The sequence below is a fragment of the Gavia stellata genome, chromosome Z, assembly GCF_030936135.1.
Source record: "Gavia stellata isolate bGavSte3 chromosome Z, bGavSte3.hap2, whole genome shotgun sequence".
NCBI lineage: Eukaryota > Metazoa > Chordata > Aves > Gaviiformes > Gaviidae > Gavia > Gavia stellata.
In genome coordinates, this window is record NC_082637.1 from 20,285,982 (window position 1) to 20,312,882 (window position 26,901).

At 38.2% G+C, this 26,901-nt stretch overlaps 1 protein-coding gene across 3 annotated transcripts; it reads right to left on the minus strand.

Annotated features, from left to right (window-relative positions):
* Positions 1–895: 895 nt before the first annotated feature.
* On the minus strand, positions 896–26,637 carry DHX29 (DExH-box helicase 29). 3 transcript variants are annotated; one of them, XM_059833315.1, is made up of 27 exons: positions 26,460–26,637; positions 23,205–23,278; positions 22,234–22,347; positions 21,543–21,672; positions 20,998–21,140; positions 20,249–20,365; positions 19,685–19,811; positions 19,233–19,394; positions 18,475–18,640; positions 17,266–17,389; positions 16,249–16,845; positions 15,373–15,516; positions 15,105–15,281; positions 14,344–14,484; positions 12,856–13,000; positions 12,518–12,638; positions 11,460–11,544; positions 10,766–10,854; positions 10,054–10,182; positions 9,139–9,214; positions 8,248–8,472; positions 7,305–7,441; positions 6,548–6,641; positions 5,529–5,831; positions 4,069–4,200; positions 2,018–2,114; positions 896–1,246 (listed from the first exon to the last, which is right to left on the minus strand). In XM_059833315.1, exons 1-27 carry the CDS (start codon positions 26,635–26,637, stop codon positions 1,191–1,193), a joined length of 4,083 nt encoding a protein of 1,360 aa, XP_059689298.1. In that variant the 3' UTR covers positions 896–1,190. The 3 variants fall into 3 exon arrangements, with proteins under 3 accessions (XP_059689298.1, XP_059689299.1, XP_059689297.1); XM_059833316.1 differs by having other exon boundaries at positions 16,399–16,845; positions 20,249–20,368; XM_059833314.1 differs by having other exon boundaries at positions 20,249–20,368.
* Between the last annotated feature and the right edge of the window lie 264 nt (positions 26,638–26,901).

Genomic DNA, 26,901 nt, shown 5'->3' on the forward strand with positions numbered 1-26,901 from the left:
TTCCTCGGCACCCTTTCTGTACACTATTAACCTCTGCTGTACGAAATCTGTATTTTTCAGATTAAAAAAAATTATCTTCTATGCTATGCTTCTGCCTGTACATACAGAGTTCCTACTTGACTGCAATTGTTTAATGGCAACTCCCCTTCCCCTCCCAAATATTCCTTATTCTTAAAAGCTGAGTTGGTGATCTAAAATTTCACTTCATAATTATAAATGGTGTGGAAAGGTAGAATGTAAGAGCATCTGGTTCATTAAGTTATCTGGTTAAGGAATATTCAGTATGAAAGAAATAAGAAACAAAGGAACCCACAGACACACAAACGTTGTGAGCAAGTGATAAGAGAGAAGACCAGAAGTCTTCAGCCACTGATTGATGAAACAACCATTAAAAGGAACTGCTTTGGTTAAGCCTTGAAGAGGGTCAACCTGAACTTTTGATCAATAGAGGAGGAAAAACACAATCATCATGATCACCGTTTGAGGAGGCTTGCAGGACTGTGCAAAACCTAACATATGAAAGGGACAGCAAAACTTATTATGGTAGCAGGGAGAGACAAGGATAAGGTGAATAGGGAGGAACAAGTGTGAGAAGAGCCAGAGGATGGTCAGTACACTTGCCTAGCTAAGCACCTGTTCACAGCAGTCCACACTATCTTCTTATAAAGCATCTTCTTAACATAAGCCATACAGAAAAATGAAGACATCTATAAGATGTATTGCTTTAATACTGTAAATCCATAGATCAAAAAAAATTACCACTTAGGAAACGCACATAAAAATTTGTCTTCTGTTTGCACACATCTAATGGAATTCTACTCAACTGAGATTCAGGACCCAATCTTTAATCATTACTATAGTCTGCACCACCAGTGATGGTATGATTAGTACATTAGACAAAAAAAAAAAAAAGAATTTGCCACAGCATTTTTATATTGAAAAGAAACTGCTTCCATCCATCATTTGTACAGTCAGACAAATGGCACCAAATGTATTGTAAAGGCTAAACATATTCAATGTCCATCTTTAAAAATTATACAGGGAAAGGCAAATTCTATGCAAAATCATGCAGTCTTTCCACATCATGGCTGGTATCAACCACACTAAGCATTCAAATACTTTCAGTTAATGCTGGAGTGCGTATTTCCCCTGCCATTACTGAACCTCTGGTTTGTTACTGATTTCTGTTTTCAGTTACCATTCTCTGTTTTTATCAGTTCTTTGATGATGTGTAAGACCTTGTCATCTAGGAAAGAAAACAAAACACAGTGAGTGGAAAAGAGCAAGCTTAAAAATTGATTCCCAAAACTCAAGAAAATCAGAAGGTAAGTCTAGCTCTCAGCAACTTAAAATCTTAATGTTTTAGGCTATGCCAGACTAAAGCAAGACAAGTGATTTCCATTTGCAAAACAAAAGGGCAAACAGTATGTCCACAGTACATCACTAGAAAGTTTATAAAATTAGTCAATGAGCTGGTTGTGGCCATTTCAGTATTTCACAGAAGAGACTGAGAAAGTGATGGCTTAACTACAGATACATTAGCATACGGGAACTCCCTTCCTTCCCACCTACAATATTCTTCCAAACGTCCAGTGTTCAAAGTTTAAATTGTGCTCCTCTATCCTTTACTTTGGAGGGCAACATGCGGTTCCCCATCATTACCCTAAATTGCAAGACAACTTGTGTAACACTTAAAATTCATCCATTCCTGAGGTTCATCACACTCAATCTTACTTCTGTTTTGAGCCTCATACCTCACCATTACTACCACTACCTTGAATGTTGCTATCAGGGATATCTTTAGAACAGCAGTTGTGCACATCTTCACACATCTGGGGTGAGCCACTTAATATATGTAGGATTAGTACTGACTTTTTGGATGTCTCTCAAAATACTGGAATGATATTCAAGTCACATTAACCCTATTGGGTGAGGATGCAGTGTACTAATGATTCCTCGATTTGCCACAAAGTCAATTTAACAAATAGTAATGTCAGCAATACAGTAATGAAGTTACCTTCAAGTGACATTTTAGGATTTTCAAGTTTCTTCTTTAAAACAGACTCAATGAGAACTCTGAGCTGTTTGAAAATTACTGCTATCTTTACAGGAGCCTATAAGAACAGAGAAGATAAACATTTGCATTACTCGGACATTTTATACCAAAAGACTGCCTTGCATATAAATAGAAGTTTATAACAAGATTCCTGCAAACATGATGCATATACATAATTTTAAGCATATGGATCACATACCTATGAAATTACTGAGCTTACATTATGCCCTCTTATCTTTAAGCACCTGTTGTTTGTAGCACCACAGTCTGAAGAACAGCAGCTCAGAAGGGTAACTCAGAATATGCTCCCACACGTAATCATGAACAACTAGCGTATGGTGAAATTATTAATTATCCAATATCCTACCTACTCTAATTGCCTTTTTCCAAGGTACCAAAGTACAAATTAGTTTGTACCGGAAATAAAATACCTACACATTTCCCTTTCAGAAAGTCTGCCTGGCCTCCTGAGAAAACAATCACAAACATCTCCTAAATCTCACTAGGACTTTGGATATCTAAAGCTAAAGCCTTTCCCAGGAATCTTTCATTTTATCCCTCCCTCCCTGTTCCAGTCTTTATTTCATTTATATACTGCTTGTAGTACAGTAAGTAGCCATTATGGAAAAAGCACAAAATGAAACATATTGTGCTAAACATCTCAGTAGAAAAATAGAAATTCTGAAATACACTACAAGATATAATTGGCCCAGCAACTGTACAACCTGTAGCCACCCAGGGACTATAAAAAAATTCTCCAGCAAACCCACAAAGGAGCTGCTTTTTAAAATTCCATATTCATGATAACCAGTGAACTCTATTAGATGGTTGTTTCCTTGTATCAGCAGAGTGCAACAAACTAAAATGTTTTGTAGCTTATACTCTTCCTTGAGTGTAAACACAGGGCCCACAGCAGCACAGAAAATTGTAACCAAGTAGCTGGCAGGCTAGCAAAAGCCAATGTTTGCCATTTAACAGAATTTACAGAGGATTTTGGCATGTCACCTGTTTTGTCTCCAAAAATATGCTAAGACAATGCACTCAGTTATCCCATTCTCAAATAAAACTTTTTCACCTGGAAAGAAAAAAAAAACAAACAAAAACCCAAACACCTCAAACCCAAGCAAACTGGTATCTTCTATTTGGATTTTTTTCTTTCCCAAATAATTCTGTTTGGGCTACAAAGCAAAATAAATAGTATTTTAAGGATAATTATGTACTTAAGATGATTATAAGACTGTAGGAAAGGGTAATATAAAATAGCACACTCATCTGCTTTCAGTACCAGCTCTATAAAACAATGTTTATAGAATCATAGAATTGTTTAGGTTGGAAAAGACCTTTAAGATCATCAAGCCCAACCATAAGCCTAACCCTGCTAAGTCTACCACTAAACCGTGTCCTTAAGCGCCTCATCCACACGTCTTTTAAATACCTCCAGTGATGGTGACTCAACCACCTCCCTGGGCAGCCTGTTCCAGTGCCTGACAACCCTTTCAGTGAAGAAATTTTTCCTAATACCCAATCTAAACCTCCCCTGGCGCAACTTGAGGCCATTTCCTCTTCTCCTGTCCCTAGTCACCTGGGAGAAGAGACCAACACCCACCTCTCTACAACCTCCTTTCAGGTAGTTGAGAGCGATAAGGTCAACAAGGTCTACCATGCAAGCCCGCTTCTCTGCAACATGCACAGACTTGTAATATATTATTTTTTCAAGTGCAGGGTTGTTTAGTCTATATCCATTTCCAGTACCTTCTCTGAAAGAACACTTTCTTCATGAAGAAAGAGGGAACCGAGTTCTTACAAGCCACCTATTACAAGCCTATTCTTTGAGTGTGATTTGCTAAGATTTCATTACAAATATGTATATAAGATTTCCCATAATTCCCTTTAATTCCTCCCTTCTTGTCTTCATCCCACATATATAGTGTCCTGTATTAAGCTTGTACATCAACTGTGTAAAACAAAAAAAGCCCATGGAACCACAAAAGGTAGTCACCACCCCAATGCACCTGAAAATGGATCCAGCCATCAACTGTCAGTAGGCGCTCCCGATGTTGCACTTCTATATCCCCACCAAAAAGCAAAATGGGAAAGGGGGATATTAAAGTAGTCTCTCTCAAATACACCTTAGTGTACCTCACCTGCATATAAAAAAACACACAAGGATTAAAAACCAACAAAAAACCCCAAACCACATAAAATCTGTAACACCAAATTTGATTGCTACTTTTAAAAGCGAAAAATACACTGTGTTACTTTCAAGATCCAATCAACACAAGTTGTGTTGAATACACACAACAATCAATGGCAATTTTCTGCCCTAGACCACATATAAGCCTGTCACTTACAGGTGATGTATTTTAAGCTACCAGGAAATTAGCTAAAGCCACAATTTTCTTTTTAAATTTCAAACAGGAAGATAATGTTAGCCTGTTCAGAGAAGAGATATCAAAATTAATAAACCTACTTAAGTAAAAGGCAGGTAAAACTTTTCTGTTATACAGTCTTCTTGGCAGCAGCTGGTTTGTCAATCTACCTATATCCACATATGCATAAATGTGGGCACGTGTATAGACACATACACAGAGTAAACTATGGGGATCAGCATATGCTACTGCTGGCTTTGGAGCCTCTCACAGATAAAGACAGAATGGGATGGGAAGGAGTCGTAATGAGAAGAAAAGAAACAAGAGTGCATCTTCCCACAGAAGTGCAGGCTTTGTTTGTTCCACTGTTCATGGAATAACGTACCTACGTTAGCTGCTTTCTTGCCCTTACACTACAAGGTTCTTGGGGGCAGGAAGTATTTTCAGCTCTCAAAAAAATACTATCACTTCATATGCATTAAGAAGTTTAATGTAATTTCCTGCTTCTCTACAGTAAAGTTGGCCATTAAGGAACTGCTGTCAAGGTTTTGTTGTACCAGAAGTGTAACTAAATATAAACGTTTTAAATTTAGCAAACAGCTGACAATTTTCAGTTGTGAGGGGGAAGAAAGCAACGGAAAAAAAAATGCAATTCACTTCGGAACTTCAGCAGTCAATCACAGAATTGGCTATTTCTTTTTAAGTTATTATTGGGGATACGTGAGACCTGTACCAAGTTTCAAAAGCTTAGAATCTCCTTAGAAACAATAAAAAAGAAAAAGTACACTTTGAAGTGTTACTACTACGTATTACTGTATTAAAAAAGTCAATGATACTATTAAGTTAAGTAACGCACAGAAAGATACTTTAATTTATAGCTACCAGTTTCACCAACAGATTTGTTCATGATGTTCAGCCTTAACTTCTTTTTCTTCAGCATTCAGTTGACTCATTTTCATGGACTTTAGGATCATTAGATACTAAAGACTCTTAAGATGAACAAGACATTCAAATATACTTTACACTGGTGTATGTTATTTAATATCAGAGGCATAACTCCACCTTTACACAAACTATCAGCCACATTCACTATTTTCACTTACCTTCTCCTGGTAAAGGAGCCATCCGTATGTCTGTAAGTCTCGATTTACAGAGGAGGGATGCACTTGTGCTTTACCCTGAGCAGTTTCTACCATGCAAGCCAGCTTCTCTGTAATATCCACAGACTTTGTATATATTATTTTTCCTACGTTGTCATACAGCCCTGCAGTCAACACAGCTTTAAGAAGAGCTATTTCATGGAGAGAAAGGGATTGTGTGGCTCCATTTCCATCCCATCCACATTGCATTGTAGGTGCTGTGAACCCTGCTGCTCTGACCACCCTTATGAGTTCATGCTTCACATCCTGAAATTAGTAAGGTATTAGTAAAACTCTGAATTTAAAAAGGTACATACTCCACCCCATCAGCAGGCAGTGACACTCCAGCGCAAATATGCTTGCCAGGGAAAAATCCCTTACTATAAAAACACTTGTATTTTCTGCAACCGCTTTGGAATACTGGCTGTTTCTATGAGAAAAAACCTTATCTAGAATATAGGATTCAATATATGGTACTATATATACTGCAAACACTAAGTCTCTCACCTGTAGTTAGAAGATAGATTTGCATCAATTACCCACTTCTACTTAGGAGAGCTCAGTCACCCAAACTTAAATAGGAAAGATCAATTAAAAGATTTTCTCACCAAAAATAACAGGCCATTTATGTAAGTTTGTGGCTCATCTTTCAAACTATTAACTGGCCTGTTCTTTGATATCACGAATGACATAATCTAACTATTTTAATGCGTAAGTTTTTGATTCTGTGGCAGAAGTAGGACTAGCTTCTCCAATGGCAGTGACTGCAAAGATGTATACCAACAAAGTGTGCATATCAAAGAACTCAAGTGCAGATGCACCTACCTCAATTGAGGGTGTGCATTTCATCAGTCCCTAGCATTCCACTTGTTTTTGTCTTGTCTAAATAGTAACTGGCATATATCATCTCTTTAAAAGGGCACAACATTCGGAGGGAAATTTTAACAGGCATCTTGAGTGTAGAGGAAAATTATTTGGTTTACCTCCAGAGTTAAAAGTGAAGTCCTATTTAGGAAATTCCTTCTGCAATAAGTCATTTCAGCACGATACCCCCCTTCTTGTCGAGCCTTTTTCCACCTAAGGAAAAAATCCTGCCTTATTACAGCAAAAAGAACCCTATCAAGAGTATAACAATATGAAAGCAGTAGTAAGCTAAAAGGCAATACTGTGTTCTGGTCAGCATTCTCCACTCAAAACTAGAAATAAGTGGCATTAACGAAGATGAATGCTGCTGGTCTAAGAGCACTCAGGAGAACATGCCTGTAAAATTTGACAGATACTAACAAAAAAGCAAGGTAGTTTTCTCTCAAAAATTACACACTTCTGTCTGTCTTGACAGTTAAAACAAGATTCAGTGTGGTTTTTGAGACTTAATGATAATATCCTAAAAGGAAAGATGGATATCATATTTTGCGATATACACATTTGTACTTTCTCAAACACAAAATATTCAGGTCAGCACACCACAAACAACAAACAAAATACTTTAAGCACTAGAATAAACAGATACAGTAAACCTCTGTATGTGTGCCAGCATAATTAAAAGGAGTTAAAGGATAACGTACTAAGCAAGCTATCTTTTTGCGTTACAGTATTTGGCAATCTATTGTTATTCTGAAAAGAAAAATTTCAGGTGCAAGCAATTGAAGAGAAGATACTTATTAAGGATTCTTTACAGAATCACATTACTTAGGAGAGTTATTTGCATCTAGTTATAAGCACAGGAGAATTATCATTTACCCCAGATAAGCATTGTAGATTGTTATATGGTCTGAAACTGCCATTGCTAGAGAAGATTTTGCAAGATCTGCTTCATCTTTTCGCCCAATTGGTGTAGTAAATGGGGATTTTTCTGTCATAACAGCAGCCAGAGTTGCCTGCAATTAAAGTATGCATCACTTAAGAGTGTTTTATTATAAGCTTACAGATTTATCATAAAAATAGCTTTAAATTTTTATGGTAATATTTAATCATAATTTATTTTATCTTCTATTAAGTCTCAAGGAAAACTTATCACCCTAAGAATTTCCTACACAGAATTAAAACTTACTTATAGTAAATAAATTGCTTACATAGTGCCTTATATACACCAATCATGAAAATTATTAAATCTCAAAACTCACCGATATGATACAGTGAAGGTCAGATAAAACAACTGCTTTAGACTATACCACATTAACTTGAGAAATTGAGAGAACAAAGAATTTTAACTTACAGTTTTCAGTGACTAAGATATCCATGTTTCCTCCTAATTTGCAGTAAATTAGGATTAGGTGAAAGTGTAAACTATGCCACAGTCTTCACATAAGTTACATCAATTAATTTGCAGTAACTTTCCATCAGCATGTTCCTGGCCCACATAAACTGCAGGGTAATCCAGATTGGTCTAATCCACATGTAAGAGAGCTTTTTCTGTAATTGTCATACTCCCTGGGAACGTAACAGGCAGAACTGGAGACCAAGTCTGACTAGCCTCTTGTGAATAGTACCTAGGAGTTTAAGAACACTTAGACTGTTCTCCTCCATGATCTCCCGGTACCCTCACATTAAAACAAACATTTGAACTTCCTACATCATCTTTTCAAAATACCAACTTAGAAGAAATCAGATAAATTGTAAAGAGTTAACCATTTCTATACTTTTTTTTTAAGTTTAGATTTTTTTTGTTGTTGTTTTTACTTACCACAGGATCCAAGCAGCCAAATATAGCACCAAATATAAGCATTTTGCCAATCTTTACATTGACAGGAAGGGCTGCAAGGTGCTGGCCCAATGGAGTCAGCTTGGGCTCGTTTAACAGACAAGCCCCAATCTTTCTCAACAGGTTCATTGCATTACCAATTACTTGCTGCTGTGGTGGGTCTAATGCTCTGGAAAGGAAATCTTCAGGAGAGCCAAGATTGCATTTCTGTAGAGTAAATGGGCATATATTTCAATACAAATAGTCATTATAACTAACTTTTATAGTAGCTACAAAGGAAACAGCAAAGCTATTCTTCCCATCAAAACCCCACATTCCCTCCCCTCTAAACCAGCCTCTTGGTTCCCAGAACACAGACGCACCCCACATTAGGTTGACAAAACTTCATTGTTTGGAAACACTTTGTATGGCACAACCACTGATCAGAGAAGCATGTTACCAATGGTCACAGATGAGCAGAAGACTCTCAAACCTGCTGAGATGCAGTTCAAGCTGGCATGAATTTGTCAGGTTGCTAGCTTTCCCCTACTCAGTTAGAAGGGGAAGAGGAGGAATGGAATGCAGTTTGAAGGCTATTTAACTAAGTCTGAATTACCATTCTAATATAAACTGGAATAGTATAGGATGCTATTCTTGCTCAGCAGCATGCTCTGGACTTTCCACAACACACAGGTAACTGGGTTCTCCCCTGCCCTGGCGGGAGAAGCCCCACTAACTGCGCTGGATTAGGGCTGTCCTAGCAAATGGTTTTAGCTAACAAGGTCAGTAATTCAAAAAACAAACCCACATGATATTATGAAGGTGTAATTCCTCCAAAGGCATACGTAATATTTTTAGTGATCAAAGTCAGTAATTCAAAAAACAAAGCCATACCATAATATGAAGGCATAATTCCTCCAAAGGCACACGTAATATTTCCGGAACAGAATATTCCATGAAACTTTCAAACCTGCAACATCATAAAAACATAGAATCACAGACATTAAATTTAATCTTTGAATTCACCTTATAAACTCATGTTTCACATGCTCATTCTTTGCATGTGTTCCTTGGAGGGGCAAGAGGGCAGGGAGTAGCATGTGTTTTAATTCAAAGGATGAACAGTTTACTCATGCATTAAGGTGTGTGTGGTAGCTTGGAAAGCAAGAATTCTAGTGAAAGAGAGGGAAAGGCAGAAAGACACCAATTTTCAAAACAAGTTCTTAAAATGCGTAGTTCCCAAACTGAAAGTGTTGCTTGTGGCTAAAATGCACACTTCTCAGGTTATTTCAAAATACTTTACCTTAACTGTTTATCAGCTGAAAGTTGCTTCAGACTTTCAGACAAGCAGGAAAAAGGTTATTCCACTATAGTAACAGAAACTAATTCCCATCTCTTATCCATAGAGATACCACTTCAGAAACCCACAGATTTGTCTGATAGCAAATTCAAAGTTCAGGAGGTAAACTTTGTGTATATTTGATGCAGGGCAGTAGATGCTGTTAAAAAACGATCCTCTAAATTCCATAGTGCTGCACTTCTCCTTTAATTTTGAAAAAAATTTTGAAAACACTTACATTATAGAGATACTAAGCATAAAATTAACTTTTTTTAATCATGAAACAAAGAGACTATTGTAACACTTTATTCATAAGGTATTAAAATGATCTGTATTTTTTTTACAGTTTAACCTTTCTAGTTTGTAGTAACTAAAGTGAATTTCAACAAGATGTCTTGGTTTTGCACAGAAAAAAAAAGACAAAGATATTTACGTGATATACAAAATCACGTTAACTAAGTTTACGGTACCTCTCTCTTGTGTACATTCGGAAGCAGAATCCATCCCTAACACGGCCAGCTCTTCCTTGTCGCTGCAGAGCACTAGCTTTACTAACAAAGGTCTCCTCCAGGGAACTCATCTGACTACTTTCGTGATACCTTAAAAATTGTAAAGCAAGTGCCCATTCAGATTTCAGAACTAAAATTTTGATGTATACTTTAATACCAGCATATTGATAATATATCTAAATAATATTTATTTGAAAATACTTTATTTCTGAAAACTAAGCATACTTGGGGGAAGCTGTGTATCACAGAACCTTGGATACAACTAACTAATGAAACTGTAAAAAAAAATCGGAAAATGAAAGCACTATTGCATTAGTTCATCTCCCTGGCAATTCAGAAGTGTTCCTTCTAACACATTCTGTAGGGCTTATCACATTTAAAACGGACAAAAATACTGACATAGTATAAAAAGGATCTACTTTATTTTTAAACCAGTACTTAATCATGATTCTCTGTATCTATGAACAACTCCCCTTGTTGTTCTTCATAGGATTTGAAAACCCAAAGATTCATTCCAAACTCGTACCTAAACTGCAAGCTGTTCCATGAGCACATCAGCACTTTTTTTTTCCAGAACTGTAGTTTAGTAAGAATACTACAAAATTCTTGCAGCACTCTAACCTCCAAATATTTACAGTAATCACAGTATGATTGATGAAAATCAAACTCTCACCTATTTTCTTTTGTTCTCCCAGTATCAATTACAAAGACAACATCTGGTATTGTAATACCTGTCTCTGCTATATTGGTTGCCAAAACAATCTGAAATGAAGTAATATAACACAAATAAAAGTATTATGGAATGTCTAACAGTTTTCATCCTTTTGATCAATATTATAGCATAAGTTTGATTAAAGTTTTTTTACCCAGGAATGTTTCCTTAAATAATCTGACAAAGCATTAAAAGCTACATGAACTGGAAAATGGTTTAGTCTTCCCCAATTACTGAGGAATCAAAAGTTAAGTGAGAATTTTGCATTCACTTTTTGTTTTATAATCCATCAAAATTACTAGCTACTACCTGTCAAAATTGGTCAACTTTTCATTAAATCGTTTGGCAGTAAGTAAAGTACTATTTTCCTAGATAAAAGCTATAGCTACTGGTTAAAAATAGTTAAAATACAGGAAAGCAACAATTAAAGTAGCTCTTAGAAAAATATTAGGTTTAAAAATTTGTCTGATTATGCTAACTTCTATCTGTTACAGAGCACCAAATTAGAAGAATTGTTTCTTTGCAGTGAGAAAAGTCCAGGAACAACTGGTTGTTGTGTAATTCTGTATGATGTGATCTTAAAACAATTCAGAGTTGCACCCACAGAAAGTTTCTCCTTTCAATGGTGAACTTTGCCTTTCTAAATATATCATACCTTTCTAATACCAAGAGGAGGTATTGTAAATGCAGCTGCTTGATCTTGAGTTGAAAGAACAGAATGCAAAGCTATCAACCTGTGCCTAGAACAAGAAATAACACTAATCAATATACACTTAGCAAATTAAGGTACAGTTAAAAAAATGAGGCCACAGAATGATGACAACAGTTTGGAGAAAGCAACTAGAATGGACACTTGAAAGAGTAAAACCTTGTATGGTTTGAAAGGTATGAATGTCTGCTTCAGTTTTTTATTACAATATCAAGAAAGGCTAACACCTTTAGCTCATACGCTGTTCTCCTATTTGGCAGCAATGCAGGAAAAATACTACTACTGCAGAACTCTAGGTTAATTTACATCAATAGCCTAGCATAAAAGGGAACTAGGTGTCCATGAACCCAAGTTCTTTACATTGTGTTTCCAAGACAAGGACCATTATTGAAGCTTTGCACAGAACTATAAACACATGCAACTTTCAGTCTGAGTAATAAAGGCCTTCAGAGATGAGACAGCGGCAGAGATTTGTAATTTCCTTCTCTTCTAGACCTTGACATCTCAGTCCATCTATGAAATCTTTACAATTTGACTGCAAATGTTCTTTTTATGCCTACATGTCGCTAACTTTTAGCCACAAAATAAATTTCAAAACTATCTGTCACTACAACCCTATGCCATTTCTCTTGGTAGATTACTGTCTCTGGATCTCTTCTCAGGAAGTAGTCACTTCCATGTAAACAGTAAGCCACAGAAAGCTATGTCCAGATATGACAGCTTCCATACCCTAAGAAGTAGAAAAGTAGTAGTCAAGGGCTTTGTGATTAAGCTTGTTGAAAAATAAAATCAAAAGAAAAAACAGTTATTACTGTACCATTCCTAAGCATCCGTCGCTTTTGCTTGTGTCATTTTCAGATAATAAAAGTACATTTGTTGTACAAAGAGCTCAGAGGTTTCTCAGTTTCCCTCACTCTCAATTTCCCTTTCAAGAACAGCAGACCTTAAAACCCAACAAACATATTAAGATAAACTATTAACTTTATAGAAAATACCTGCATTACCTGTCACGCAAGTTAAATCTTCTGTCAGTTGAAATGAGATCGTACAGCTGTTGGATATGGGCAAGGCCTGGTAAAAAGATCAGCACAGCACCCTCAATGTTCTTGAACTGGGGACTTCTATCTGGAAGGTTACAGTACAGGCACATGGTTAAAACAAACATGCATTTGCAAACAGTTTCACTTGAGAACAGGCACTAATTCTGGGCCCTGTGGTAAACACCTTTTAGGATGTTTCATACAAGAATGAAGTAAAGTACTTCATTATCAGTAGAAAGCACTGGAAAATAAGTCCAAAGGACAGCCCCAAGTATATAAACTTCTTAAGAAGTAGACTGTACCTAAGTATGCAAGCAACTCCAAGATAAGTTCAAGGTTGATCTTGTAAGGGTTCATATAGAAGATAGCTTGCTGCGTACGACTGCTATACTTCTCATAGTAAGGAGCCAAATCAATACCAGATCCAGACTGGATTGGAACATACTCCTAAAAAAGAAAAGTAAGAAAAAAAAAAATCATATTCTCAGTGATTTAGAAGAACGTAAGAGAGCAAAAGGTTAATTTGTCATTCACTTAATTTAGGTTTCTTAATGCAGAGATTCAGGTAAGAGTCACTTAATTGACTAAGTTCCCACCAAAATCAGTGTGAGTTAGATTTAATCACAGCCACCTACAGAACCTGTGTATAGGTATTACTACTGTTAAATGACATCCCAGAATAAAAAGAAGGTAAAAAATTAAAGTCTGTGCAAGCAGTACTGTACCGTCTGTTTCACAAATGAAAACAGTTGCCAGGTCCGTATCTGGCATCTAACTGGTATCAATTCAAAATGGGATAATAGGGTGGCTACCCTTCTTTCAAAACTCCTATTTTGGGGTATAAGAAACCAGTCTGCTCTTTCTCCCCTCCCTCACGTCACTCTTACCAACTAATGCTTGCAATGAAAGTTTAGAGTGAATTAGGTGGCAACTCCTGCAGTGTTTTGGAGCAGGAGGAAGGAAGAGTTAGCAGAACATACACACATTGAACAGAAATAAACCACAAAGATAGAGGAGCACTCAGGAGAGCACTTGGGCTTCAACTAAACAGATGCTGTTGTGATGTATGGGGTAACAACCACTCTAGAAAAAAAAAAAACAGCAGAGCACATGAGAGAATATTTTTCAACATGTGCATCAGGGTTTGATCACACTAAATGGTCCTGCAGAGATTTTGAAAGAGCAAGTCAGAGTAGACAGGTATCCACACAAAATATAAACAGTCTAGATAAACAGCCTAAGTTGCCTAAAGTCAGACAGCATTCATATACTCTTCCCTTCAAGAATTTTGATCCAAAAAGCATATACAGCTGCCACTGCAGAGTACCTGCAGGATGAACCATAGCCTGTTAAACCAAAAAGCTCTACACAATCTCCTGTAAATCATCTCATTTGGCATGCCAAGTTGGAGGATCTTGGGAGTTTTTCAGCTAAGAAGGATATGGCATTGCCTCTTCTGTTCTTAGGCTCACTACTTGGGAGAATTCTTTGGGAGAAAAAACTTAAATGGTTTCCCTTGCTGCTGCTTATAGATCTAGAGCTGGGAATCTGTACAAAAGATCTCAATGTCAAATACAGTAAAATCAAGGCAGCAGTTTGAGACACAAACATAAGGGTGCAGCATTAATAAATACTTGGTTTCCCCTGTAGGAGTGCCCTTGTGTCTGTCTTTTATCAACTGCTGAAAGACTATTTGATATTACACAATCCAACCACATTTAGTAAGAAGAATTAAAATGAGAAAATAATTAAAAAAATTTCCACGCCCAAACTAGAAATGCCTATTTTACCTGATACTTTGTAATGCCTCCTCCTTTGCTAGTAACATTTATTGTTACTTCCTCCTCCTCCTCCAAGAACTTCTGACAATATTCCGAGTCTTTCTCCAGAACATAGCCAGTTGCTTCAATTACATCTTCAACATGGAAAATCTTAAGTGAAAATTCACAGAAGAAAGACGAGGCATGTCAAAAAATAAATTGGCATCTTTTTCATTTTTTAAAGCTTGCATACAAAGCTGAACAGGGCATACCCTTCCCTTTTAATGTTGTAATAGATCTTACAAATTTCAACTTCATCTTTCTTATGATTTTTGAAAACCTAATCTTAGAGCTACTGTGAGTTTGTTAATGGGCCTCTCCCCATGACCACTAACATTACCTTTACCATAGCCTATATAATATGCATGAGAAATATAAGTAAGAGTGTAACGACAAAGTTGGATGGGGGGTGGGGGGAAATTCTTTAATGCTTTCCTTTCTACCTAAGTTAAAGAGAGAAAAAAAAAAAAAATCAAAGTGTCACTGATGGACTGATTTTAATCAGTAATAAATCCATCAGAAAAAAATAGTACAATCCTGTACTTCAAAGCACTGAAGCTATTTTATATTTTCAAAAAAAGGAAAAAGGGTTACAAGTACTTGAAACAGACATTTAAGATATGTATTTTTGGTAAGAAAAAAAGTGATATATTTCATATAAACACTAACCAGGCAAACAGTGCATACATGCATACAAAGCATCTTGCATAATCGAAGAAACATTTACCTACCTCAACAGGGTAACTCCTCCCTGAGATCCTTAAAATTGGACAGTGTGAGAAATAGCTGGAAAACTTCTCACTGTCTACAGTAGCACTCATTAAAATCAGATGCAGGTCTGAACGCTTATGTAAGATCTCCTTCAGAATAACTAGCAAGAAATCAGACTGGACACTTCTTTCATGTACCTAGAATTAGAAAAATATCTATAGTAAGGCTTTAGTACAAGTCAAGGCCCAGAATAACTATAGTTTCTGCAGAATAGTAAGAGCTGATAACCTCATCCACAATAACATGAGATATACTTGAAAGAAGACCATCTTCTTGAAGTTTCCGAAGCAAGACACCTGTTGTACAATACAGTAGCCTGGTGGCTTCTCCTGTTCTTGATTCCATACGAATTTGATATCCGCACAGGGAATTCTTCAAAAAAAGATATTAAAAATATAGGAATAACTTAAAATAGTATACAAGCTAGAGACATTAAAAATTAAGTGAAATTTAAGCACTGTTAGATTCAGACACTGCACAAGTTTCTAACTAAATAGTGTGGTGAATGACTACCACACTTTTTTTTTTTTATACACACACTTTCCTTTGTTAAGAAACAGAAAATATATCAAAATCTACAACTAAGTTTCTCCACAGTAGCAAAGAGCTGGTGAGCTCAGTGCTCTTCTTAGGGTTCTCTGCAGTCCTCAAACAAAAATATTTTTGCATAAATAGACCAACATACAGGACCTTCGTTTCCTTCAAATAACAGAGTAACTTATGTTGGAATGGGCCTTTCTTAAAGCAGGGCCTCACTCAAGGCCAGACTGGATTGCTCAGAGCCTTATTCAGGGGAGTTTTCTCGATGCCTAATGATAGAGATGCCACAGCCTCTGCGCAATCTGCTCCAATGTTTGACCATCCTCATTATGAAACACTCTTGCTCTTAATCACCGTCTGAAGATTTTAGAAATCATATATGTATATCCAGACGTTTACAGATGACAATTTGGAAAGAAACAGCTGACATAGTAAGAAGCCCTTTTCAAGGGAAAATAACATCTAACTACTTGGTTTTGCAAGAAATAATGTTTTTACTCTGTAACAACAATCCAGGCCCCTGTCTTTGATCAAGGCTAGAAAAAGAATTCAGACACATCTTACTTTTCCTCCCGGTCCCGATTCACAGCCTAGCTCTTCACAAACCCTGGTTGCCAGACTCACTGCTGAGATTCTTCGGGGTTGTGTACAAACGATATTACATTTACTTGATCCTTCATCTAGCAACAAGTCTTCTAGCAAGAAATGGGGCACCTGGGTACTCTTCCCACTGCCTGTTTCACCAGCCACAACAACTACTCGATGTTTTTTAAGAGTTTCTACAATCGAGTATCTGTGCTTGAACACAGGTAACTCCTGTCTCTCATTCAGAAGCCTCTGGTATCTGGAGGAACTTTGGAGCTTTTTGAACAAAATCCTTGAAGGTTCCAAATTATCTGTGTCTGACGTCGCAAGGGAGAGACTGCTAAAGTCCTCATCAGAAACTAAGTTTTCCCAGGAATCTTCAGGACCCTCAGATACTTTCGGTTGGTTTTCGGATTGTAGCTGTTGTTGTTGTTTGAGTTTGTTTAATAATCTAGCAATAAAGTTATCACGAGGTTTGTTGGTTTCTATCTTGTTTTCTTCTTCCTTTTTCTTTTCAATATCCCTCCATTCCAGCCAGACATCTCGGTAGGTAGGAGGCAGCAACTGATGAACTGACTTCAGGTGGAAAAAGCAGAAAAAAATACTTCATGTACCACTTGTAGTATCACTAACATTTTATGTGTAAATGAATTTGAATGGCAAAAGATATAACAAAACATGAAATATGGAGCTATTTCTAAATACAGAAACTATGAAAACAGTAATATAAACATCAACAATACACTTTTTATTTTCAGCAGGCTTACATTCTTTACAACACTGGAAGAACAGTTTTACTATCAAAAGATTTCCTCCCTGTATGCTGCAACACATATGCACGATTGCAGACAAAAGCAAATGAACATATAATACAAGCAAAGAATTTAATGGGAAACACTTCATTAAACTGTTTCTAGAATTTAACTATAGATATTGTAACAAACAAGTGCAGAAGCAGATTCCATGCTAAGACAGTAATATTGATGAAAATCTTACTTGTCCTTTGGTTAAATGGTAGAGTGCCAAAGTAGCAGCTAGATGTTGTGCTTGCATACTATCTTCTGTTACAATTGTAGGACACATCGCCATTACGTCATCCGATGATTTGGTAATCCTGACCCTTAAAGAGAAATTCATACAGGCATTTCTCTTAATTTTTGTTACCTATATAAACAGCACACCTGTTAACGTTTTTGTTTAAAACATAAGAGCGAAATTCAAATAGAGAAACTATGCTAAATAAACTTAATGTTACTTAATAGTATTTTGTAAAAAGAAACAGCTCATAAAGTTTGATTTAATAGCAGAAAAGTTTCAGCAGCAGATTCCAGCAGTGAATCTGATTTTCTCACAACAAATGCCTTCATTTTCTGCAAAGCTGAAGTATTTATACACATACAGATCACCATTAAGGTTAGTTGCTTTGGAAGAAGGACTAAATATTTGGGTTTGTGCTTGTAACTGCTTAGCATAGATCAAGATGACAGATAATGATTCACTGAGATGCAAACATCTGTTTAACAGATACATGCCAGTCAGACCAGCAGTCAAATTTCTCATACTCTTAGGGAGACAGTATACTAGTAGCTTTTAACTTGAGCAAGAAGACAGGTTTTTTTTACTTGGTTCCTTCAGGAAGCATTACTCTTTTGTAATGCCGTGACTTCTTTATTTGTCCATGGTAATATTCTACTTTATACCACTATATTATAGACCTGTTTTCTAAAAGAAATTTAAAAATCACTGATACTGCACTGTTTCGGTTACAAACTTATGGTAGCTTTCATAGAAATTTTTAACTTCCACTTTATTTCGAACAATCCCCAAAGAGGTTTTGGCATTCATATGCTTAAAACCTATGATTTAGTGTATTAATGTGAATAAGAATCCCAGAAGTTAATTGTCCAAATTTATCTTACAGGTTTGCTTCAGAACCTTTCATTGAGCAGTACAGAATTAAAAACTAATCTCTTCTTTATGGGATCATTCACTAGAATCTTATTTTTGCAGTATTGTCCAGTCTAAGCATTAATTTTGCAGAGCTATCCAGAGTGAAATACCGCTATGGTGGACTAAAAAAGAAAGTTTAGGCTAAACACACTACATTTATATAAATCTGGATCCACACGTCAAGACAGAAGTAGCCAGCATTTATATTTTTAAATGAACCAAAAGGAAAATATAAATTTTATAGGAAATACATACCTACATTTCCAATATTTTCCAACTGGAACCTTTTCAAAAGCAGGATTTGGGCTCTTGGGAAAATTCTTCCTGCACCAGTCAATCAAAAATTGTTTCGGAGATTTACCAGTCCAGCTTCGAGCACTATAATCAAAATTTCTTATATCTAGTGGTTCTTTCTTTTTCACTACAAGAGCAGAAAGACACATTTTAAGTCTCCTAAAATTTATTTTACATTCCTTTGATAACCAGGAATGTTTTTACCTTTTCTTCAAGTGTATTTTTTACTAGACAGCAGTATTTTTCTAAAATGTTTTGCAGAAATACTGGTACTGTTACATGACAAATTCCTGCTTTTCCCACAAAAGTATCTAGCAGGAAATTAATTACAATATTTTGCTCGCCATCTTTGATCACCCTATAATTTAAGAACTTTCACTAAAGTTTGGTTATTAGAAAATAATGTAACAGTTTGAAGGTTTACGATGAAAATATTTTAAAAAGATGAGAGCGTGACAATGGAAACAGTAACTAGCCCTACAATTAATGAAGAAATAATCAAAATTTTAGACATGGCAGTATGGCAAAAATAGCTTATGTCATCTGCTGAAACAAATACAGATCCTTTAAAGGCAGTTTGGTCAGTGAGGTAGTCCACCTGCCTTTCCCGCAATCAGAGATTGATGACACAGCACTGGAATGCAATCTAGAAAAAACAAGAACTAATACTGGAAATTTGTGGTGCACTTCAAGCTTGTACTGAACAATTTCCAACATACCTTTGTCTTCCTTTGCAGCACCATCAGGTTTTTCAAGCAAGCTCAAATCCAAAGTGGTTTCTTGCAGCTGAGGTGAGGGAGTTTTTTTCTTTTCATTTTGTTGTTGGTTTGAAATCTTTATAGCCAGATTAAATACTGGATGTTCTTCAAGTATTGCCATTTCTGTCAGGGAGAGAATACAACTTACTCCCACCGACTGTGAGCATTTATTCTTTAACAAGAAAAGCTCAATTATATTAATTCATACTGAGCATCCAAAAATAGAAGTGGTGAAATGTTACTGAGTTTTTAGAATTTGACTCACATGAAACGCATAGATTCAGGAAAGCCCGTAATTCACACAGTGGCATAAAAGGTGATGAAATCAGTTCAATCTGACTCAGAGACTTATGACTTGCCTAACAAATATGCAGGCCACAAAATAAAAACACATGTTATTTACATAGCTCTACCTTGCTGAATTCTTCTTATTTTCTCCTGTGCTACCTTCTGGCCGTGCTTGTCTTTGTCTTGCTTGGAGATGCTTGCTTGTTCTTTTGCTTCTGAAAGCTTGGCAGCTAGATGTACATACCTCTCATTCTATTTCAAACAGAATTATTAATTACAAGCTGAATATTGTATGTTTGTCATTTTTAATGACCTTCATAACAAAAAAGTGGGGGTTTTTTTGTCCTTTACACCAAGCTTACATGAAGGAGGAACAATTAGTTTTTACATAACTAACAGTCAAAACCTCTCAGAATTTCATAGTCACCTTCCTAATCTCACCGAGACGTGTTTCAAGAATTTTTCCTTTCCAGAACAATGCATTCAGTATTGGAAAACAGGAAAGGAAAAACAACTTAGGAAAGGAGAAGTTGCAACACATTTCCCGTTCAGTAGCCTGCAAATGTGAAAATAGGTAACATAGAAGAAGTACTCAACCCCCAATTTCTAAAAAATAGATCCACCCACTTGCAGATACGCCAGACATTTCAGTTTTTGAAAGACTTCTATGAAATGTTATTCTATCTTACTGGGTCAAACTTTTCTTCATCTGCCTCTGTCACAGACTCATTCTTCTCTTCATCACTCTGTTGCTCGGCATATCGCAAAATCCATTCCTTCATACTCACTTCTTTCTCCACATTCATCTGCTAGGAAGAGCAACGAAAATTAAAAATAATGATAACAGGAATTGAAAACACCAATGCTTTCTCTGTCAGTATTTATATATAAAATATTAAGCAACAGTTCCTAAACTACATTGTATGACACAAATAACACAGAAAACCATGGAGCAAACTTTCCAACCACGGTAAACATCTCACAATATACTTGCATAGATCTTAACACTTAAGTGATTATAACTGCTATAAGGAAAAAAACCCAAAACACTTTTGCAAGAAATCTTTTCGATTTCTAGGTTTAAGATTCAATAACCACAGAAATCAAAACACTGCAGGTATGCAGGCAAACTTAAACCCACACAAGCATGTAGAGTGCCATCCGTAAATAAACAGAATGAACCCATTCCAGGAGAAAATAAAGCTATGCTTTACCACAAAAATGAACTATGAGGAGCCTTCAAGACTTAACATTAAAAGAGATGTTACCTTGAAATGACCATTCCACTGAAGTTAAAATAATGTGGGCAATAATTATTAAGCATACCATATTTTCAGAAGTTTTTCACATCAGTGTTGTAAGTCAATGCAAATTCTGTATTTCAGAAAACTTTGTCCACTCTTCCCCCCAGTAAATACAAATGGATTTCTCAGATTACCTTAGTTTCAGGGCCATTTTCTTTCTTTTTATTATCTACTAAGCCAGGTGGATGTTCACGTTGTAAAACAGGAGAACAAAATTTTGCTCTAGGTTTCTGTTGCTGTTCTTCAAACTGCTGGCTAAACCCTTCAGGCAAGGCATCTTCAAAATAAAAAAACCATGTCACAGAATATTTCAGTAATAATTACTGAAAATCTTTTAAACTGTGTTGGGAGCCAACTAGAAGAACATAAAACAGAAACAGCATGCCTGAAATAAAATTAGGCTTTAGCATTTAGGTAAGTCAGCATTTGCTTGTTGGACTTCCATAAAACTCTAAGAATAAGGAATTTTCTAAGTAGGAATAAGAGGTCTATAAGACTTTATACATTAAAAAAAGTATACCAGAACCAGTCAGCAGCACATCTAGGAAAGGAACACTGATGACTACTGATCTTAGTGAAACAATGTATTTAATTACTACTATGAAGCATTCCCACGCCAGAGCAGGCCATATTACTCTTCTGTTAAAAACTGCAATCAATTCTCTGTCACCGTACTCACGGTCAGGAAGATTTAAACAAAGCCAATCAAGCGCAGAGTGAAGATCACCACCATATAAAAGCGTGTTTTTCATTGCTTCCTCAATGTGCTCAGTCTTAAAAGAGAATCTTTGTAAAGCCATGTATACATCCTATAAACAAAAAAGTTAGAAGATACTGGGATTTAATCTAGCAATCTAATATAGGCTTGTAAACTCCTATTTCCCATATATCAGATAACTGGCATTAAATGGAGGTAAACAGCATAAATGAATGTATCAGAAAGCTGATTAGAAAATCCTGTTTTGCATACAGAGCTTATAATAATTTTATTGGACATATGTATGCATATGTATAAATAAATCTATATTCCAACCTCTGTACAGAACGTGTTTTCAGTTAGAAAAATAAACCTACAATTTTCCAGCTATGTGGAACGCAAAATGTAGGAAACTTAAAACATTCAGGTTAAGTTCTATTCCTCTATCCCGCCTGAAGACCTCTATTTTAGTTACTGAATGCATAAAGACTTACCTTTCCTAGTAAGCATACTTGTCAATTCCACTGACTAATCATTAATGCAACCACTGGAAAGGATGCTACACTACCTTGTACTACATGCAGAAGCGTAGTACGATGTATTGCATGAATAACAAAAAGAAACTGTTTATTTTAAATAAATAATGGTCAGAGAACAACACTTCAAACTCTACCTGTAGTTTCTTAGCAGTAAGTCTTCTGGAAATCATTCCTTTGTCATCATTTTGTTTTTTATGGTCATTGATTACATCAATAATCCTTTTCTCCAAATTACCATTTATCATTACCTGCACAGAGAAAATTAGTTGATACAAAGCAAAATATTACAAATTTTTATGACATATCAATGCTCTTCACAGCTAAGGAAATAAGAATGCAGAAATCTCTCTGCCATTCAAATCACAACTCTTCCAGCTTTCCATAACTGTGGTAAACATTTATTACAAAAAGAAAACTTTGTTTTTACTTTTGCAAGCTGTACCCTTTTACTTGAACTAGAAGAGTTCATTCCTTATTGCAGAGAAGGCTCATGTACATCTTCAAGAAAGTTTAGTACGTCAAGGCAACTACTGTATGGAAATAAAAATTTGTACCGGAAAGAACAAGGCCTTCCTCCTCTGCTTACGAGAACTGGTATAAAGTAATTTGATCATCAAGATACAATCTGTGACACTCTCCTTCCTATCTGGCTTAAAAAAAAAAAATTTTGGTAAAATAATAATTTTAGTATTTTTAACACTTCTAAAACATGAACCAAGCTTTGGTTGCTACTGAGGTTGTTGTACAAAAATACTTATTCTTCCTCTGACAGGAAGAAGAATCCATGTGCACAGCAGAATCCCAAACATAACTCTTAATAGTCCTGCATGCAATGTATCATTTGTCACTTAAAAAATATAGTCCTGCATGCAATGTATCATTTGTCACTTAAAAAATATAGACATTCTCCTGCCCTGTTAGTTTACCCCTGTTTCTTAAAGCACATTCAATATCACAAACATATCAAGCTCAAGACAGTCAATGTCTAATACATGAATGTAGTTTACCTGCATAACATAATACTGAAGAAGAGCTGAAGAAATACTTACTCAGCTAAAGCAGTACTATGAAGAACAAAGTTGTTTTACCTAAAGAAGATACTCGCCTTAAGAACAGATTTATCTAGATTTGCAGCAGCACTGGAATCTGTTGTTGAACTAAAACTGTAAGTTTTTGGACCTGCAAATTGCAAATAACCATCAATTACATAAGCAGAACACAGAGAACATTGTTTACAGTAGCTAAAGCAGACACAACATAACACAGATTAGCCCAAGCAAATATTACACTAACTTGCCAGAAACATGCAGGTATGTAACAACAATAAGAATAATCAACGGTAGAGAAAGGTCCTTGAACAAGGAATAGCGAAGAAGGGTATGACTCTTAGCAGACAAAACATAAAATCACAAGTGGCACAATAAAAGGAAATGGGATTGACTGCTCACTCTCTCTCAACACTGGAACAAGGAGTGCCAAACAGGGAAGCTAATGGCAGGTTCAAAACAAGCAAGACTGTTGAGGTTCTTTTATCATCAAGTGCATAGCTATGTAAGAGAACTCTTTGCCACTAATGCAGTGGACATTGGATATTTACCGAAGTCTAAGGGCAGGCAGGATAGCTTTGTAATAAAGAAATCAATCAATTTGGGAGGGCATTGAAAAAACATTGCATCTGGCTCAGGAAAACTCTAAGCCACAACTGGAGGAGAATGTAAGAGTACCCTATAGTAGTACCACTATATGTCCAACCTATTCTTACCTAGGTACCTGCTTTTGTCCCCTGTGTAGTAGAGGGCACTGGGTTACAGAGGCCTTTGGTCTGATCTGCTATGGTCATTCTTAAATACTTTTCATTTAGCAGCTGTTAGAAAAATACTAATTCACAAAGCTATTTATCATCATTAGAATGACAACACATGGCTTGCTGTTGGATTCTATCATTTTCAGAACACATACTGTTTCTGGTACTGCACAGGTATAAAGGAAGTAGGCAACCTCACAGCTTTCACCACCTCCAAGGCTGCGTGCCACCCCAGAGGGAACAGCACTGTGCTCCAGGAGACACACCTGCCTCTCAGCTCCTCAGCCTGCCCACAGGCAGGTTGCACAGCTGGGCTGCCTGCTGAGAGGCTCTAGGAGAGCCCATTTTTAGATCAGGACTGGGTGTAGGTAACTGTATTTCAGAAAGAAAACGGTCACCTCTGGTCAGGAGCTACAAAGAGCAGTTAGCACTCACGAGCTAATCACTAGCACTTACTGGTAGGCTGTGCAACTATACAGTATTTAGACTATATTAACTTACTTTTCACTTACACTTATTTTTCACCACAGCAGCATATTGGGTATGTGTAGCAAAGTTTTGGTATTGGGGCGGCTACAGGGGTGGCTTCTGTGAGAAGCTGCTGGAAGCTTCCCCTATGTCCAATAAAGCCAATGCTAGCCAGCTCCAAGACAGATCCACCACTGGCCAAGGCTGAGCCCATCAGTGAGGTTGGTAGCGCCTCTGTGATAACATATTTAAGAAAGGGGAAAAACAACTGCACAACAGCAGCCAGGAGGGAGGAGTGAGGATATGTGAGAGGAACAGCTCTTCAGACACCAAGATCAGTGAAGATGGAGAAGGAGGAGCTGCTCCAGGCAGAGGTTCCCCTGCAGCCCATGGTGAAGACCATGGTGAGGCAGGCTGCCCCACTGCAGCCCATGGAGGTCCACAGTGGAGCAGATATCCACCTGCAGCACATGGAGGACCCCACACTGGAGCAGGTGGATGCCTGAAGGAGGCTGTGACCCCATGGGAAGCCCATGCTGGAAACGGCTCCTGGCAGGACCTGTGGCCCCGTGGAGAGAGGAGCCCACGCTGGAGCAGGTTTTCTGGCAGGACTTGTGACCCTGTGGGGGACCCACACTGGAGCAGTCTGTTCCTGAAGGACTGCACCCCGTGGAAAGGAACCCACGCTGAAGCAGTTTGTGAAGAACTACCGCCCCATGGGAAGGACTCCCATTGGAGAAGTTCATGGAGGACTGTCTCCTGTGGGAGGGACCCCACGCTGGAGCAGGGGAAGAGTGTGGAGTCCTCCCCTTGAGGAGGAAGGGATGGTAGAGACAACACGTGACGACCACAACCCACATTCCCCATCCCCCTGTGCCACTCGGCAAGGGGAGGAGGTAGAGAATCAGATAGTGAAGTTAAACCCGTGAAGAAAGGAGGGGTGGGGGGAAGGTGTTTTAAGATTTGGTTTTATTTTTCATTATCCTACTCTGATTTGATTGGCAATAAATTAAATTAATTTCTTCAAGTTGAGGGTGTTTTGCCCGTGCTGGTAACTGGTGAGTGATCTCTTCCTGTCCTTATCCCGACCCACGAGTCTTTTGTTATATTTTCTCTCCCCCATCCAGCTGAGGAGGGGAGTGATAAAGCAGCTTTGGTAGGCAACTGGCACCAAGCCAGGGTCAACCCACCACAAGCAGACAACCTGGGAGACAAGCAGAATAGTTTCTGAAGAGGACTGAGCACCATGGAGGAATGGGAGACACAAGAAATATGTTTAGCAGAGCCCAAATTTGTAAAAGTAGAGTACATGAATAGGTTCAGGACGTTTAAGTTAATGGATTGCAAGACTGTGTTAACAAGTTGGACTCTCAAGTGGCCTGGTCATTGCATGATTTGCTTATAGTCCACAACACAAGCTGTTACTGATGTTGTAAGGTATCTGAGCTACTTCTGGCAAAGCTGGCTTACTGAAAACAGACATTTCACAGTGCTGCAGAATACTAGTTTTTCAGGCTGCACCCAGAACAGTCATCCCTCAGCTCATGCAACACCACTGAAGTGCCTCCAGCCCTGGAACTGCTCTAGACTTTTCTCATGACACAAGAAAAAAAAAAAAGAAATCCCAAATACAGACTACATCGGTTTTGAGCACATATGGAAAGAACATCTACAAAAGAAGCTAGCTCATTACTGGGAAAGTGCCACAGCAACACATGCTCCACAAGAGCTGCCAATAATCTAATGACAGACACTTTGTAACTAACTCAGCACATCAATGCCAACAAGGCTCATCTGCTCAGGGACATCGCAGAAAGCGAGACAGACTAAAGCCAGGCCTGACCAACCCCGTGTCAGAGGGATTTAAGGCCCTTCTCTCGACGCTCAATAACGTCAAGCCTTTCAGCAGACCTCTTCCCGTAACGCCGCGGCCCCCACGCAGAGGCAGGCCGCGCCCTCGGGGGCTCCCTGACGAAGCTGCCCCTCCGTTAGCTCCCGGCCAGCCGGGCCGCCCCTCCCCGCCACGGCACAGCCGCCGCCCCCCGGGTCTCCCTGGCCGGGGCTGCCTCACGCCGCGAGGCCCGGTACCTTGCTTGACACGCGGCTCCTTGGAGGCAGGCGGCGGCCGCGACGTCGCTCGGCTGCCCGCCTCTGCAGCAGCAGCAGCGCCGACCTCGGCAGCGGCTCGAGCCCGAGCAGCAGCGGTGGCGGCGGAGGCGGTATGGGCCGCGCTGCCCGCCCGCTGCTTCTTGTTACGACCACCCATGGCACCCCCTGCCCGCACGAGAACCGGCCTGCCCCCTAAATCCGGGCACCGCGCTCGGCACCGCCCGCCGCTCCCCATTGGCCGGTGCCGCCTGCTTGGCACCGCCCTCCATCTCCCATTGGTCAGCGCATGAGGGCGGGCACCTCGCCGCCGCCAGGCCTCTTAGGCCTTGCGGGAATCAGGTTCCGGGGCAAGGGCCATTCCCGGCCGCGGGGGCTTGTGGGAAGGGCTTGTCCGTGGGCGGTTGTGCGCTGAAGGGGGACT